Genomic DNA, 16,174 nt, shown 5'->3' with positions numbered 1-16,174 from the left:
AGACCCCAGAGGGACGGCGGCAGCAGAGACGCGGACCGCGGAAACGGCGACGGCGGCCCAGACAGCGGCGACAAAGACGGCGACGGCCGAGGCAACGGCGACGGCGGCAGCAGAGACGCGGACCGCGGAAACGGCGACGGCGGCCGAGACAGCGGCGACAAAGACGGCGACGGCCGAGGCAGCAGCGACGGCGACGACAGCACCAACGGTGGTGGAACCCGCGGAGGTTGAGGCGTGGGAGCGCGGACCGTGGGTGTGGCCCGCACCGGAGAGGTCAACGGCGGCCGAGCGCCCGGCTCTGAAGCGGCAGGCCTCGTGCCCGGAGCCCCGTGCAGGACCGAAGCGGCCGGCCCTGCAGCGGCAGAGCTCGGCACCGGCAGCCACGGTCCACTGGATAGCGATCCCGCGGGAGGAGTGGCCAGCGGCGGTGATCCGCGCACAAACCCAAATCCGCCTTGTGGGGAGGAGGGTGGAGAAGCTGGTGAGCGAGCGGGGTACCCGGTACCGCATTGCGATGACTGCCACGCGCACGGAGGTGTTCCGTGAGCAGAAGTAACAAAAAAAAGGAAGAAAAAAAAGAGCAAGAGGAAACTAAGGAAAAAAAAACGAGGGGGAACGTTGTGAGTTGCTGCGGACACCGCAACTCTACAGTTATACCCGATACTAAGTCAGTATGGCTCTCCTCCGGCAGACGCCGCTAATATTAAACGATGTTCCTTTTGACTACAAAAATTATCTGATCTGATCCAGATTCAGCAACCGGATAGATATAGTCATTCTCTATGATTCTGCGTTTTTAGGTTTCTCGAATCTGCAATATTGTGGATGCAACAGATTTTCGTTCTTTGTGGGGGCGGATGGGGGTGGAACGAAATTCTGAGATATACGTTTTATAGTGACATCTTAAAGGAGTGTGTGTACCAAATTTGGTTACTCTAGCCTTAATAGTCTCTGAGATTTGTGGTTGCCTCAGATTTTCGTCCTTTGCGGGGGCGGAAGGGGGTGTGGCGAAATTTTGACACAAAAGTAGGTACGTTACAACGTTTGGACTCAGCTTGTGTAGCCTTTTTACTCCAATTACTCAAACTGCTGCAACAAAACTGCTCCGAAACCTTCTTTGGATGCATCCATGTGGAGTTCCGTTGGCGCTTCTCGTGAGTATAAATGTAACACAGGTGCGATTACAAGCAGATTCTTTAAGGTTTGTAGCGACTGTTGCTCTGCTTCGCCAATGTTGAAAACTGCTTCCTTCCTGAGTAGATTCGTGAGCGGCTGGGCAACTTTTGCATAGCCAGGGATGAACTTTCTGAAAAAGCCTGAGTCCCAGATATGCTTGAACTGCTTTAATGTCTTTGGGCGTAGCAAACCGACTGGCAGCTGCTGTCTTTTCTTTGCCGGGCCAGATGCTCCCGTCCTCAATGATATCGCCCAGAAAGCTAATGCGTGGCTGCATGAAGCTACATTTCTTCCACTTGATCTTTAGGCCAAACTGCGCAGCTGTCTCCAGAACCAACTTCGTCTTCCTCATGCATACCTCGGGCGACGCGGCGTAAACAATTATGTCGTCCATATAAAGCTGCATAATGTTAGAGTTGATTAATTTTGAAAAATATAGCTTACAAACCGAATGAACGAAGCTGGCGAGTTCTTGAATCCGAAAGGCGCTTTATTAAACTCGAATAATCCCTCCTTTGTGACGAAGGCCGTATACGACTTGCTTTGCTCTTCCATAGGCTCATAGAAAAATCCGTTTTCAAGGTCCATTATGATAAACCACTTAGCCCACTGCAGCTTTTCCAAGACTTCACGACGACAACTCTGCTCGCTACATTTGAAGACGACTTGCGCACGATTCCTTGCTCGATCCATTCTTCGACTTGCTTCTTTACGGCACTGGCTTCGTCTGTTGATAAACGACTCGGTGAGTGATGAAACGGCTTGATTACTCCGTCGGGAACTATCTTCAGTTGGATTGGAGACTGCTTTGCAACTTCTGTGGTAACTGTGGCATTTGGTAACTGTTTCTTCAGTTACATTATATATAAGAGCATGCTCATCTGGTGGCACAGGATTTGCGTCATGCTTTAAAAACGTATTCTTGCATATCAGCGACGAAACGGAACTTTTTAATGAAATCATGCCCCAAAAGTGCGTCGAAGTATCCAACAGGCTTTGTTGATATCTGACCCAGACCGCGCAACATAGTTGTGCACTTCAAAAGTTTAAGTTTTGGCATACTTATACTCGTTTCTTATGTCCAGACCGTTCACAATATGGCTTATAACAGCCACGTCTTCAACATGTCCGACTGCTGCTATTTTTCTCATCTGCAGCAAGTACTCGTGCATCGACTCACTACTCTTCCTCTTTCTTTCTTGCAGCAGCTTATGAATGTCTGCACTGTTATAGCTACATGTGAATTCATCCAATAATACGTTCTTGAGTTCCTCAAAGGTGCACACGCATTCAGCTTCAAGGAAAAGCTTAGCTGCACCGGTCATTTTTCCTCTGGCCTGCACATACTTTTGCTTTTCAGTAAGCTCATATGCGTCGGCATTTTTTTTCGAAAATCTCAAACCATTTTTCTATGGGAACCGATTTTCCATCACAATCGCTCACAACTTTTGTAAAATTATCTAGAGCGATCTTCATTTGGATTTCTCGTTGCTCATCGCAAAGCACTTCCAAACTTAGCAGCTTTATCATTTGATCAATTTTGTCCTCAGTATTGTTTTCCGCATTTTCAAAATCTTCCATCTCGTTTGCACTCGGGCGCGACGTTCCTGGTACAGCTTCTTCCTTCTCTCTCTCTTTCCAGTGCAACGGCGGCGGTGTTTGCATCATTTTGCGGTTCTTTTCGACTTGTGTCTGTGTACCCGACGAGTGATTGTCTTTTCTGTTTATAAGTGTGTATCACACACAACGTGTCTGTGCGGGTTTTTTCTGCTTATGTACGTACTGCGCACGGACAAGGCGACGCTGCGGCGCGACAATAAATTTCATATTTTTCCAACCGAATTAAACGACCGATCTTTTATTAAACTCCGTGGCTTATGCTCACAGAATTTGGATTGTTCAACTTAATGTTTATAGCCACCAACAAAAACTTTACAACATTATGTAGGTACAAACAACAACTTTAACAACTTTTCAACAATCCTCTTCTTGCATCAGCTTCTGCTTTCTTCTGTTTTTCTTTTTCACACACTCCGAGCTCTGTATTCGACGCGGTCTAGCCCCCAAATGTAAGATTAATAATAATGTATCGTTTATTAATAGTGTTTTTCGAAAAAAAAGTACAAAGTGTATGATTTAAGATGTGAAATTAATGAGTCTGTTCTTCCGACTTTTTGTTCAACTTTCTGCTTCTACTTCCCACAACCGACTACTTTTTCGATAACCTAAGGGGTTAGACCTTTTAAATATCAATTACTTCTGGTTATATCGGTTAGGTCTTATCGATGGTATCTTAAGTTCAAATGTTAATTTAGGTGGGATAGTGCTAACTACTTGATACCCTGTCTTTTACATTTATATTTACCGGCGTGGATTATTGCGGTCCGTTCCTGTACAAATCAGAAGTTCGGCCCCCACTAAAGTGTTACATGAGCATTTTTATATGCTTCTCCCCTAGGGCGGCTCACATAAAGCTTGTGAAGGATCTTACAACGTCTGCGTGGAAGGCCGATTCGTATTTGGTCAGATAATGCCACAAATTTTGTTGGAGCGCGGAACGAAATGGCGGGAATTAAGCCGCTATTCCACAGCGACAGTTATCAAGAAGCCGTGCATCAAGCTTGTCCCAACTATTGCATCGATTGGCGTTTCATTCCACCTAGATCGCCACATTTTGAAGATTGTAGGAGGCGTCAGTCAAGCTTGCTAAACATCATCTTCGACGTGCCCTTGGATCCTCGCATTCTTGTATTTGATGAGCAGCGCACTCTCGCGTGCAATATCTGTGCAATCATTAATTCAAGGCCATTGTTTCCTCTTTCAGAGAACCCTGCAGATCTCGATGTACTCACGTCCAGCCATTTTCTGGTGCGAGTCTCTTATTTAACCAGTCTTCAAGTAAGAACGATGTGGCGCACACGGAATCCTAAACTTTACGTCAATGATTTCGTTCATACCAGGAGCTGATGCCGTCGCTAAGCCGTCAGTAGCTACGCCTGCACTAGTCAGTTACCGCTTGATATAGTTTGAGAACAGACCTTTTTTGTCCCCAATCTATGGGTCGAGATCGGCTCGCTTGCCTCATCCAAGTGTATCACTTTTTATTACTATTGTAAAAAGCGCTGGCATCTTGGGCGAGGTTTACAGAAATATTTCGATTGTTGCTTAATAATAAGCGATACCAGAAAGTATTTGTCTTTATTGTTGTTTCATGTACAGGCGTTTGTGTTTTCCTTCGGGGTCATTACCGGGTGGTGACCTAGTTTGCAGAAGTGTACGGTACGATAGAGGAGAATGGTGTCGAGGCTCAGTTGGGAGCGTTCCCGTTGTATTTTGTGATACGGTCACATTTTGCTAGAACAGTAAGTAGTGTGCCCATCGTCGGCAGTGGTACTGTCTCACCCGGATGGCAGGGCTTGCCCTGTTCTTTGAATTTAATAAATATTTGTGGCGCTGGGCGTCACAACATGCAAAAAACAGTACATATAAGATCATAAAGCGTAGTTCAAAATAATCAAAAAATCAACACCTGTTAAATATTGCAAGATATTTTATTTGTTAATTGATAAAGTTTTTGCTTTTTATTTAATAAACTGATTTTGATGGCGTTAAAAATATTGGCTCTCAGCCATACGCTACTCATACATATATGTATTCAGATAGATAATTTATGCTAAGAAATCCAGTCGACTAGGTCCACTTGGGACTGGCAAATGTTACTACCATTCGCTGTTGGACGTTATCGGTGGTAGATGATTACCACACCGCGGGAAGTTAGGTGGCACAGGAGGCAAATCATTAAGAGTACCAATTTGAAAGACCAAGTTCATGCCAATTACAATGTGATATTGGAAATGACAATGAAAAAGCCAGAATCCAGGATTGTCAGCACGAAAGCGCAAAACAGCATATCCATTATTTGGTACAGCAACTGTATCCTTTAACGAGGGTTTCTGATATCGCCTTTCAAGCATACCGCGTTGATCGAGATCCAGTGCGTGTTTTAAGTTCATTCGCTTGATGTGTTCGTCAGGGGAGCGTCCAAGACCAATTACATAAAATGACGTACCATGTAAATGAAATGGATGGCTAATATTTATCTGCTGAACTTCATCGACCAGAACAACCTCGACGATTGCATTAAGTGGTATATCGATCTTGTGAGTACATTGACAGTTTTCACCACAGTCGGATGGTCGATTATCCCCGTTACAGTAGTACTCCTCAGGTATGTCGTTGTACTGTGAAAGCATTGGCGATGGTGGCGACACATAAGACACCTCATCGATAAGCGATACGAGATGATCAGCGTCGGAAGCGACTATAAAATGGAACTGGTCAGTGCGGATGTCTTAACTGTTGCTGTTAATTTCTGTTTATAAGAAAGTTTTATTGTATCGCGTTCAGCTGTCTATTTAACAACTTAAACACAGACAGAATTTACATAAATACATATGTACATAAATATGCGAGATACTCAGTATTTCCAGACTGAATATTTAATTTCTTTTCTACTGCGTATTATGAATTCGGACTAAACGTAAGTTAAGCTAAGGCAAACAGTTAATAAATACATACATAAGTAACTTAGAGTTGAAAAGTAAAAGCACAGAGTATACTAGGGTGATTATTAACTACTTTTTCAGCTGCTAGTACCAAGTTACGGGTGGTACATGGTCGCCGCACGTGGGAAATCGAGGTGGTACTGGCGGTAGGTCAGCTTGCGTGCCGATATGGAAGATCAAGTTCATGCCAATGACGATGTGGAAAAGGAAATGACAATGGAAAAGCCAATAGCCTGGGTTATCAGCTCGAAACCGCATAACAACATATCCATTATTGGGCACAGCTATCGTGTCCTTAAGTGGCGGCTTTGAGAAATCACGCTCAAGCATTCCCATTCGGTCCAACTCTAAAGCATGTTTCAGGTTGATTTTTTTTATTGACTTGTCCGGCGAGCGCCCAAGTCCTACGACATAGAAGGCAGTGCCATGCAAATGGAAGGGGTGGCTCAGATTAACCTGCTGCACTTCATCTACCAAAACGACCTCGACGATCGCTCCGAGAGGTATATCGACCATATGCGTGCATTCGCAGTTGGGCCCACAGTTTGGAGGCCGATTGTCACCGTTGCAGAAATATTCTGATGGTACATCATTGATTTGTGAAAGAGGTGGTGCCGGCGGTGATATGTACGATATTTCATCGACCAGAGATGTCAGATGATCACCACTAGGCACAACTGTGAGAAACGGTGAGAGTTGATAGTGTTGTTTTTTTTGTTAATACCCATTAAAGCGTTTATATAGCATTATTTTTTAAATTCAAAGATAGGTATGTGTAATTAATCGAAAAGGAACATTAGTCACTGAAACAAGTTAGTCATTAAAAAACCATATAGATAATAAAACATACCTAAGAACCTGTTGTATGTATTTGGTATGAAGAGAGTTTTTGGTTCATACACAAAAAATCTGAAAGGTAAAAAGATTTTCACATCTGGCCGCTCGACTAAAACGCCCTTATCGACCTTTTTTGCATTTTTCAAGTTTGAAACGCAAATCGCATCTTGTCGTTTACGATCACAAATAGCATCAAGTGGGTTAAGAATCTGTGAATATGATAAATTGTTAAGATATATGACCATTTTTTTGCCTTAATTCATATGATATGCATTTTAAATAAAAACAATAAATGTCATACTATTAATAGTATTAGTAAGAATTTATGTTGATTAGCCTATGTACTGGCTCTTATTTATTAATAATAAGAAAAGGCATAAATACACAGTCGCGAATGTACATTTGGTAGTGCTAAAAACAAAATAAATTCATTCTAAAAACTTTTTGTGAATAAATGATAAATAGTTGCTATGCTATGTACTATAAATTCTGATATACTTCTGTTAATTACTTTTGATAATTCTCTCACAATGATTTGTTATGAGAAGTTATCGGAACGAGGAAGAGTAGGAATTGATTTCACACTTCTTCTGCTAATTCTCTGCCCTTGGGAACCATATAATTCGGGTTTTTGGGGCCCCATTTCTCAAGGAATCCTGGAATCTTGTCGAAATAAATCCAGGCTACTGGATGGGACGGTTTTAAACCGCAACATGTTGCACCCCATGGTATAGGCAGAGAAATGTCGCTTAAGCCCATGGGGCATCAGCATGGACAATAACAGACCCAAGTGAGCTGGCGTGGCTTGTCACTCTCCCCAGCTAACGACTTTACCTAATCTAATGCATGGGGCCCAAGCCGAGCTGTCAGACATGGGCTTTGAGCATCCATTTCTACATAGCACATTTTAACACTCTGTACATATACAATAGAATTCCTAACAAACAAATGAGTGACATAAACATAAGTAACAAATAAAATAAGCAGCTGAGGGCCAAGAATTAGGTGCTTTTTGGCAAGCAACTAATCGGCTGGGTTCTGCTCCAAACACAATCAAAATACAAATACTACTACAATTACTAATTACTATCGAGGGGGAACGTTGTGGGTTGCTGCGCACACCGCAACTCTACAGTTATACCCGATACTAAGTCAGTATGGCTTTCCTCCGTCAGACGCCGCTAATATTAAACGACACGACAAAGAGTGCGAGAGGGACAGAAAATCAGTCTGAGCGTGACGTCGGGCGCTGCGTAGCCAGTGCAAATTGATTTGTTTCCTTTCGCTATAAAAATGATCTGATCTGATCCAGATTCAGCAATCTGATAGATATGGTCGTTGTCTATGATTCTGCGTTTTTAGTTTTCTCGAATCTGCAATATTGTGGATGCAACAGATTTTCGTCCTTTGGTGGGCGGAAGGGGGTGGGGCGAAATTTTAAGATATACGTTTTATAGTGAGATCTAACAGATGTGCGATTACCAAATTTGGTTACTCTAGCTTTAATAGTCTCTGAGATTTATGAATATCCCCAGATTTTCATCCTTTGCGGGGGGCGGAAGAGGGTGTGGCGAAATTTTGAAACAAACTCGTCTAGGTCCGATATATTAGGAGTGTGGATACTAAATTTGGTTGCTCTAGCTTTTATAGTCTCTGAGATCTAGGCGCTAATGTTTTACTCTAAGCAAAGCCGCCTATGCTACGTGTGTGTTAGAGAGAGACAGGGCGAGAAAAAATGAAATTGTTTTCTTGATGCTGACTATAATAATAATACGATCCAATTCAGATTGCAGTCTAAAAGATATGGTCATTCTCTACGATTCTGCGTTTTTGGTTTTCTCGTATCTTTAAAATTGTGGATGCCACAGATTTTCGCCCTTTGTGGGGGCGGAAGTGGGCGGGGCAAAGTTTTGAAATATTTTTATAGCAGTGACATATCACAGAAGTCTGGATCCAAAACATCGTTGCTCTGGCTCTTATAGTCTTTGAGCATTAGGCGCTGAAGGGGACGGACGATTCCTTCTGGACGTTACACACATCCATTTTCACCCCAAATCTAATATACCCCAATACTCATTTTGAGTATCGGCTATAAATAGTATGGTAATTATATTTAAGAGGTTGATAATATTGTATTTAAAAATATACTTAAATAGATATCGAAAACATAAAAATTATTTTGAGGAAAATAGATTAAAATTGTTGATGATGGGAAACTGAATACTTCCCATAATATAAGGTTTAAAGATTGATTTCAAGCTGTATATATAAGCTTTCACCACGCCACGCCTAAGAAAATAAAAAGATTAATTTTCTATATAAAAAGTTCCAAGTCCATCATAAAAGGTTTGTTTCATTCTTGGAAAACTATTTTCTTAAGACAGGCTCCGGATTTCACTTACTTTTGCATTTTACTGTTTAAGCCAAAACGTTGCGTTTTCAGGTGCTTCAATTTTCACAAATATTTTTTAGCGATATGTTTCGTTATATCATCGATTTTGGCAAACAAAAACAGCTGATAAAAATGACTTTATTTTCTCAATTGCTTGTTTTGAAGCAAAACGACGGCAGAAAGAGCGCGATTTAAGAAGATCAAGACATCTTTGATGCAACACCCACATATGTATGTACTTAACATATCTGACGAACTGTGAGTAACAGCATGCTTTTCAATATTATTCAATATATAAAATTGCTAAAAGTCAAATAATTAATTTGCTGCACCTATGTACATTTTGAATTTAATGTGGCTAGAAAGACCTGTCTTTAACGGAACGTCTTATGCGGAAAAAAGTATATCTTGCCATAACGTTCCGATAACCAAATCAGGCTGTGCCGGCTGATCGCACGAAAACTAACAGAGTTGTTGCCTTACCAATTATTTCCGATCCAATTTTGAGGTTGGGTTGCAAAAAATATTTATAAAGAAGGCATGTGTTGAATTGCCCTGGTAGTGCTGAAATATTTATGGTAATGCATAAATAAGTCATCTATTTTTTTCCTTTTTGAATTAAAATTAATTTTTTTGTATAAAAAGCCGTTTACTTTTAATTTCAGCGGGGAAAATGTTTCTGTTTTAAAAACGGAGAGACGTTGCTTTTATGAGAACTGGACCACCAATTTATATGTTTTCAAAGGTAAATCGGAGAATTTTTGTGAAAGTGAAAGTCGGAACCTGCCTGATTATTTTACCATGACATAATTATTCGGCTAAAAGCCTTCCCGTGGCAGCATAAAGAGAAGCATATCTCGCATGTTATCACTTGTTTGCTTCTGCCTTGCGCTCTTAATTTCTGCATTCCGACGAGAGCTGTGAAAGAAGCCCATCGGCCAGGCAGAAAACACATCTAAACCGATAGAAGCAAAAACAAATAAATTACCTAATCGAATATTTTCTGTTGTCATGATTGGAATCAATTGATTTACGCTTCCGAAGAAGGTCAGTGCCTCAACATTTGGTGATTCCCCGACGTGATAAAAATCATAAACAATTATAACAAAAATGTTTCTTTGGCGAATTCGCGTACATCCGCCACGGCTCGGCGGTTGTGTACAAGCAACAGTAACGGTTCTCGCGTCAAATGCTTTACCTTCCATTGCTGCCAATTCCTCTGCCCTTGGACCGAGATCTCTTTTAGGAGTGGCTCCACCATCTCGATCTCGCTCGGGACTTCGACTTAAAGCAGTGGTCCCTCGGAAAGCAATATTTGTTTCTCGTCTTATTCCTGATGCTACAACGGAGGATGTTAAACAACATCTTTCCTCTAAACTTAACACTTCGCCTGTTGATATAGTTGTGACTAAATTTACATTTAAACATAAGCGCAACATATCATCCTTTAAAATTTTTCTCCCTGATTCTTTACTATCCAGTTCTCTAGTCCCGTCAATATAGCGTGAGCATACAATTGTGCATGAGTTCCTTCTCAAAGATTCGAACTCGAATCCAAGAATTACCGAACATGCTCCAAAAAACTGATGTACTATTTTTCCATGCACTATCAGAACGTTTGCAGTTTGCTGGGAAACTTGCGTCAAATTCATACTAATAGCGCGTCCTTTGATTTCGATGCCATCGCGTTTACCGAAACCTGGCTCAACTCCTCTGTCAATGATCATGAAATTTTCATTGATAGTTACACTATTTATAGAATGGACCGCCCATCTTTTGCAGGTGGGGTTCTGATTGCAGTTAAATCTGTTTTCTCATCTGAGTTATTCCCATTCAATAACATTCATGGAATTGAATTTGTTGCAGTCAAAGTTCGTGTCGGCTCCGCATTTTTCTATTTAACCTTCTCTTACATTCCTCCCAGGTCTGATGCTGAGCTTTACTTACACCACCTCTCAGCAATTAATATTGTTGTTTCTGCATTAGGGTGCAATGATCGAATTATTGTCATGGGGGACTTTAACCTCCCATTTCTTTCTTGGCTGCCTTGTGATGACGCTAACCTGTTGTTTCCCCATTTCCATAATGACTTTATCAATGGGCTAACGGATATTTCCCTTGTCCAAATTAATGCCGTTAAAAAGATTAGGGAAAGACTTCTTGACCTCGTGTTTGTTAACGATGCTTCTCTTGCTACGGTATCTAGAGCAAGCCCAATATCACTCCCTGAAGATCCTTACCATCCAACTTTTATAATATCCCTGGAGTGTACACAACCTGGAGGTGCTGACAGTTCCATGGCTCCTTGTCACATAAAGTGTTTTCGCAAAACAAACTTTTTCGATTTAGATCTACACCTCTCGCGTGTTGATTGGGCGTTTCCTTATTCATTACCGAACATAGATGCAACTGTTAACTTGTTTTATAGTTCTATTTACTCCGCCCTTAATACTTTTGTTCCAGATATCACTGTACCTGTATAGTCCAAGCCTCCCTGGATCTCGAAGTATTTGTCATAATTAAAAAAAAATAAATCCCGGCTCTATAAAAAGTACCAGAAGTCGGGCTCCACGTCGGCCTTAGCTCTATACTCCTCCGCTCGCTCTCTGTTCCTTGCCGTCAATAGTCAGTGTTATAATCATTACCTTTCACAATGTAGTAGAAACTTTCGTAGTGATCCTAAAAAATTCTATTCGTTCGTTAACTCTAAGCGCAAGTCAAACGTTTCTCCGTCCCTTCATTACCAGAACAAAACAGAAGCTTCTGCTGTTGGTATTGCAAATTTATTCGCTAACTTTTTCCAAACAACGTACTCGTCTCATATTTACAACGCATCCACTCCGTATCCGTACCAGCTACCTCAAGCTAACAGCATTTTTCTGCCCTTTTTCGAGGAAAGCGTTGTGCTGGAAGGTTTGTCATCTATGGACATATCGTTTTCTGCGGGTCCAGATAAGGTACCAAGTTGCATCTTAAAACACTGTGCCCAGTCCCTTTGCAAACCCTTGACCTTTCTCTTCAACCTCTCCTTGGAACAGTCTTGTCTCCCAGTAATTTGGAATGAGTCCTATATCATTCCGCTTCACAAGAAAGGTTCAAGATCAAACATTGAAAACTATCGTGGTATCGCAAAGCTTTCCGCCATCCCGAAGCTTCTTGAGTTCCTAGTCACCCGGCAACTGCAACATCTTTGTTGCAGCTTGATATCTCCGTCGCAACACGGTTTTTTCAGACATCGTTCAACATCGACTAACCTTCTTGAGTTTTCCAACCTAATCCACCGTGGTTTTCAAATTGGTTCGCAGACGGATGTAGTTTTTACTGACTTCAGCAAGGCATTCGATTCTGTGAACCATGCTCTGCTTATTCACAAGCTCTCTTTATTAGGGTTCCCAACGAATCTTCTAGATTGGATTTTGTCCTATCTCTCTAACCGTACTCAACGTGTTTTGTTTTCTAACGTGTTGTCAAATACTGTAAATGTTACTTCAGGTGTGCCATAGGGAAGTCATCTGGGCCCGCTTCTGTTCATTTTATTTGTGAATGACCTTCCTCAAGTTATAACATACTCTACTACACTAATGTATGCTGATGATGTCAAAATCTGTCTTTCTTACTCTGATTGGTATTTGCACACACGCCTTCAACTTGATCTAAGTGAACTACTATTGTGGTGTTCAACTAATCTTCTTTTTCTGAACCTTTCCAAATGCAAACTTATGACATTTTAGCGTCGCGCTCCTCATTTTGTCCCATATGTTCTAGGAAATCATGTCCTTGAGCGAATTTCGAGTTCAAATGACCTTGGAGTCCTTTTTGATCATAAGATGTGTTTTAACACCCATATAGCTGCAACTGTAAATAAAGCTAAGGGTGTTTTAGCGTTCATCAAGCGTTGGTCCAAGGAGTTTGACGACCCGTACGTTACGAAACAACTGTACATCTCGTTAGTACGTCCTATATTGGAGTATTGTTCTTGTGTGTGGAGCCCGCAGTATAAAGTACAGCAGGCTGTTATTGAATCCGTGCAAAAGCAATTTTTAATTTTTGCCCTTCGGAACTTTAACTGGGACTCAGGTAGAATCTTGCCACCCTACCGGTCTAGGCTAAATCTTATTGACCTGCCGTCGTTGCACCATCGCAGAATATGCAATGGCGTAATGTTCGTGCACAAGCTCCTTCTTGGGACTGTTGACTCCCAAACTCTCTTGGGTCAGATTGACTTGGCCGTTCCATCTAGACCTACCCGTACTTTTAGGCCTATCCGTCTACCCATATGTAGAACTAATTATGCTGATCATGAACCTTTTAGGGTTTTATGCCATAATTATAACTCCCTCTGTCAAACCCTATCCCCTGAACTGTATCTTAAACTAATTGCATGCAATATTTCTAATCACTTAAATTTAGCTAACTTTTAACTTATCTTTTTCCGCCTTTAGTAACTAAGTACCATTATTAACAGATAATTTGTTAATTTAATAAATAAAATTCTGTTTGCTGTTGTTTCATTTCGGTTTTGGCGCTCTGAGTGTATGCCATTGTTGCTGTTTCAATTCTCGCTGCTGGTCTTTAAATGGCAAAGCCGGTGTGTTCAAACTTTTCGATCGATCGTGTAGCTCATTTTCAGCTGTTCGAGGTTATTCACCGGCTATTGACCTGGAGTTTCCTAAAGTGAAGAAGTGAAGAAGAGTTTGACAAGTGCATGGTCACGCTGGAAATAAGCATAAAGAAGGAATTTAACAAGCGGCAGTCCACAATGCTCCCTTGCTCCGGAGTTGAAGCTTCCGGAATTGAGTATGGGCTACGCGCATTATTATACCCGATACTCAAAATGAGTATTGGGGTATATTAGATTTGTGGTGAAAGTGGATGTGTGTAACGTCCAGAAGGAATCGTTTCCGACCCCATAAAGTATATATATTCTTGATCAGCATCAATAGCCGAGTCGATTGAGCCCTGTCTGTCTGTCCGTCTGTCCGTCCGTCCCCTTCAGCGCCTAGTGCTCAAAGACTATAAGAGTTAGAGCAACGATGTTTTGGATCCAGACTTCTGTGATATGTCACTGCTACAAAAATATTTCAAAACTTTGCCCCGCCCACTTCCGCTCCCACAAAGGGCGAAAATCTGTGGCATCCACAATTTTAAAGATACGAGAAAACCAAAAACGCAGAATCGTAGAGAATGACCATATCTTTTAGACTGCAATCTGAATTGGATCGTATTATTATTATAGTCAGCATCAAGAAAACAATTTCATTTTTTCTCGCCCTGTCTCTCTCTAACACACACGTATCATAGGCGGCTTTGCTTAGAGTAAAACATTAGCGCCTAGATCTCAGAGACTATAAAAGCTAGAGCAACCAAATTTAGTATCCACACTCCTAATATATCGGACCTAGACGAGTTTATTTAAAAATTTCGCCACACCCTCTTCCGCCCCCCGCAAAGGATGAAAATCTGGGGATATTCATAAATCTCAGAGACTATTAAAGCTAGAGTAACCAAATTTGGTATTCGCACTTCTGTTAGATCTTACTATAAAACCTTTATCTCAAAATTTCGCCCCACCCCCATCCGCCCACACAAAGGACGAAAATCTGTTGCATCCACAATATTGCAGATTCGAGAAAACTAAAAACGCAGAATCATAGATAATGATCATATCTATCCGGTTGCTGAATCTGGATCAGATCAGATCATTTTTATAGCCAAAAGGAACAAATCAATTTGCAGTTGCTATGCAGCGCCCGACGTCACGCTCAGACTGATTTTCTGTCTCTCTCGCACGCACTCTTTGTCGTGTCGTTTAATATTAGCGGCGTCTGCCGGGGGAGAGCCATACTGACTTAGTATCGGGTATAACTGTAGAGTTGCGGTGTCCGCAGCAACTCACAACGTTCCCCCTCGTTTCTCTATTTGGAGCATGTTTTCCTTCATTATTGACAAGGATCCTGATTTATCTTAATGTGGAAAAACTACAGCACCTACGATCCTGCCTGAAAGGGCCAGCTCTAAACACGATCTCGTCACTAGAATTTGACCAGGCCAGCTATCCCATCGCGGTAGATTTATTAAGCAAACGATTCAATAACAAGTGTTTAATATTTCAGGCGCACGTTGTTGACATTCTGGGTGTGCAGCGTTTTAAAGAGTTACATATCTGTATACCCTCCGTCCCTTGACTGATACCGCACCTGCCAATCTGAGGGTTTTAAGCAGTTGAAGGTCAAAGACGCAGGCGATGCTCTGGAGAAAACGCGTGATTCGCAATTGGCTCAGAAGTTTTGGCTTTTAATTTTTATGTCGGGAGTTGGTTGCAAAGTTACAATGACCCTCGGATTGGTCGACGCCGACAAAGCGCTCTATGTTGAGGCTGTCATTCCACAGGCAAAGATTTTCCAACAGCTGGTCTGGAAAGAGCAGCTTCAATGGAATGAGAGTCTGCCGGAGTGTCTTTCGTAAGCGTGAATAACCTTCTGCGTACATTTTTCAATCCCTCAGCATTTTAGATTTGGGTGGTTCACGGGTTCTGTGACGCCAGCCTAGACGCGTGTCGCCTTCCTAAGGTTTTGACGGTGCCCAAGATAGAGTTATGTGGCGCTATTTTCTCAATTGATCAGTGAGATACAGCACCTTCAATTATTATCTGAAAGTTTCTTTTGCTCGCCTGGCTCCACAACAGCTTTGTGCAATGGATACGTTTTTTAACTTCTACAGCGCACCATATCCCCGGAATTAACAATGGCTGACTTCATTGGTGGCACACGGATAATTCTCGGCTCGATTTCTTCGCTTGCACCATTTCTGGATGAGCATGGATTGTTGCGCGTCGGAGGCCAACTTTCAAATTTATCACTTGATTTCAATGCGCGGCATCCAGTCATTCTTTCCGTCACAGATGTTGCAATTGTGACTAACTTTGTGGGAGCTAAGAACGAGTTAAAAGAGATGAAGAAGCTTTTTCTCGACGAAAAGCATCCGGAATCAGTTTAGGAGTTTTGCGTAGCGGAACACAGCCACTGGTGCTTCATTCCCCCTCGCTATGCTCACTTTGGTGGGATCTGGGAGGCTGCGGTGACGACAGCCAAACATCACTTCTACCGATCCGCATCCAGTTTCTCGCTGACTTCAGAACACTCGTGTGCCATATCACTGCTATAGTGAACTAAAGACCATTGCTTCCCATTTTAGAGCATCCCGC

The 16,174-nt window shown here is 42.0% G+C and overlaps 1 protein-coding gene and 1 long non-coding RNA gene across 6 annotated transcripts in view; one reads left to right on the top strand and one right to left on the bottom strand.

Moving 5' to 3' along the window:
• Positions 1–4,708: 4,708 nt before the first annotated feature.
• stw (laccase) overlaps positions 4,709–16,174 on the bottom strand; it is a 104,646-nt gene continuing 93,180 nt past the window's right edge. For 2 of the 5 annotated variants that reach the window (XM_033379229.1, XM_033379226.1), the window contains exons 5-6: positions 6,592–6,787; positions 4,709–5,497 (exon numbers count right to left, since the gene is read on the bottom strand). In XM_033379229.1, the coding sequence (XP_033235120.1) occupies positions 4,896–5,497; positions 6,592–6,787 (798 nt within the window). In that variant the 3' untranslated portion in view covers positions 4,709–4,895. Of the gene's footprint in view, positions 5,498–5,545; positions 6,419–6,591; positions 6,788–16,174 lie in introns of those variants that run through there. The other 3 variants (XM_033379231.1, XM_033379230.1, XM_033379228.1) reach the window with 3 other exon arrangements.
• On the top strand, positions 9,220–9,967 carry LOC117183792 (uncharacterized). The gene is made up of 2 exons (XR_004468969.1): positions 9,220–9,548; positions 9,616–9,967. It is a non-coding gene; the product is annotated as an uncharacterized lncRNA (long non-coding RNA).

This window comes from Drosophila pseudoobscura, chromosome 3, assembly GCF_009870125.1.
Source record: "Drosophila pseudoobscura strain MV-25-SWS-2005 chromosome 3, UCI_Dpse_MV25, whole genome shotgun sequence".
In the NCBI taxonomy this organism is placed as follows: Eukaryota; Metazoa; Arthropoda; class Insecta; order Diptera; family Drosophilidae; genus Drosophila; species Drosophila pseudoobscura.
The sequence above is the reverse complement of the archived record's forward strand: the minus strand, read 5'-3'. Positions and strand labels throughout refer to the sequence as shown.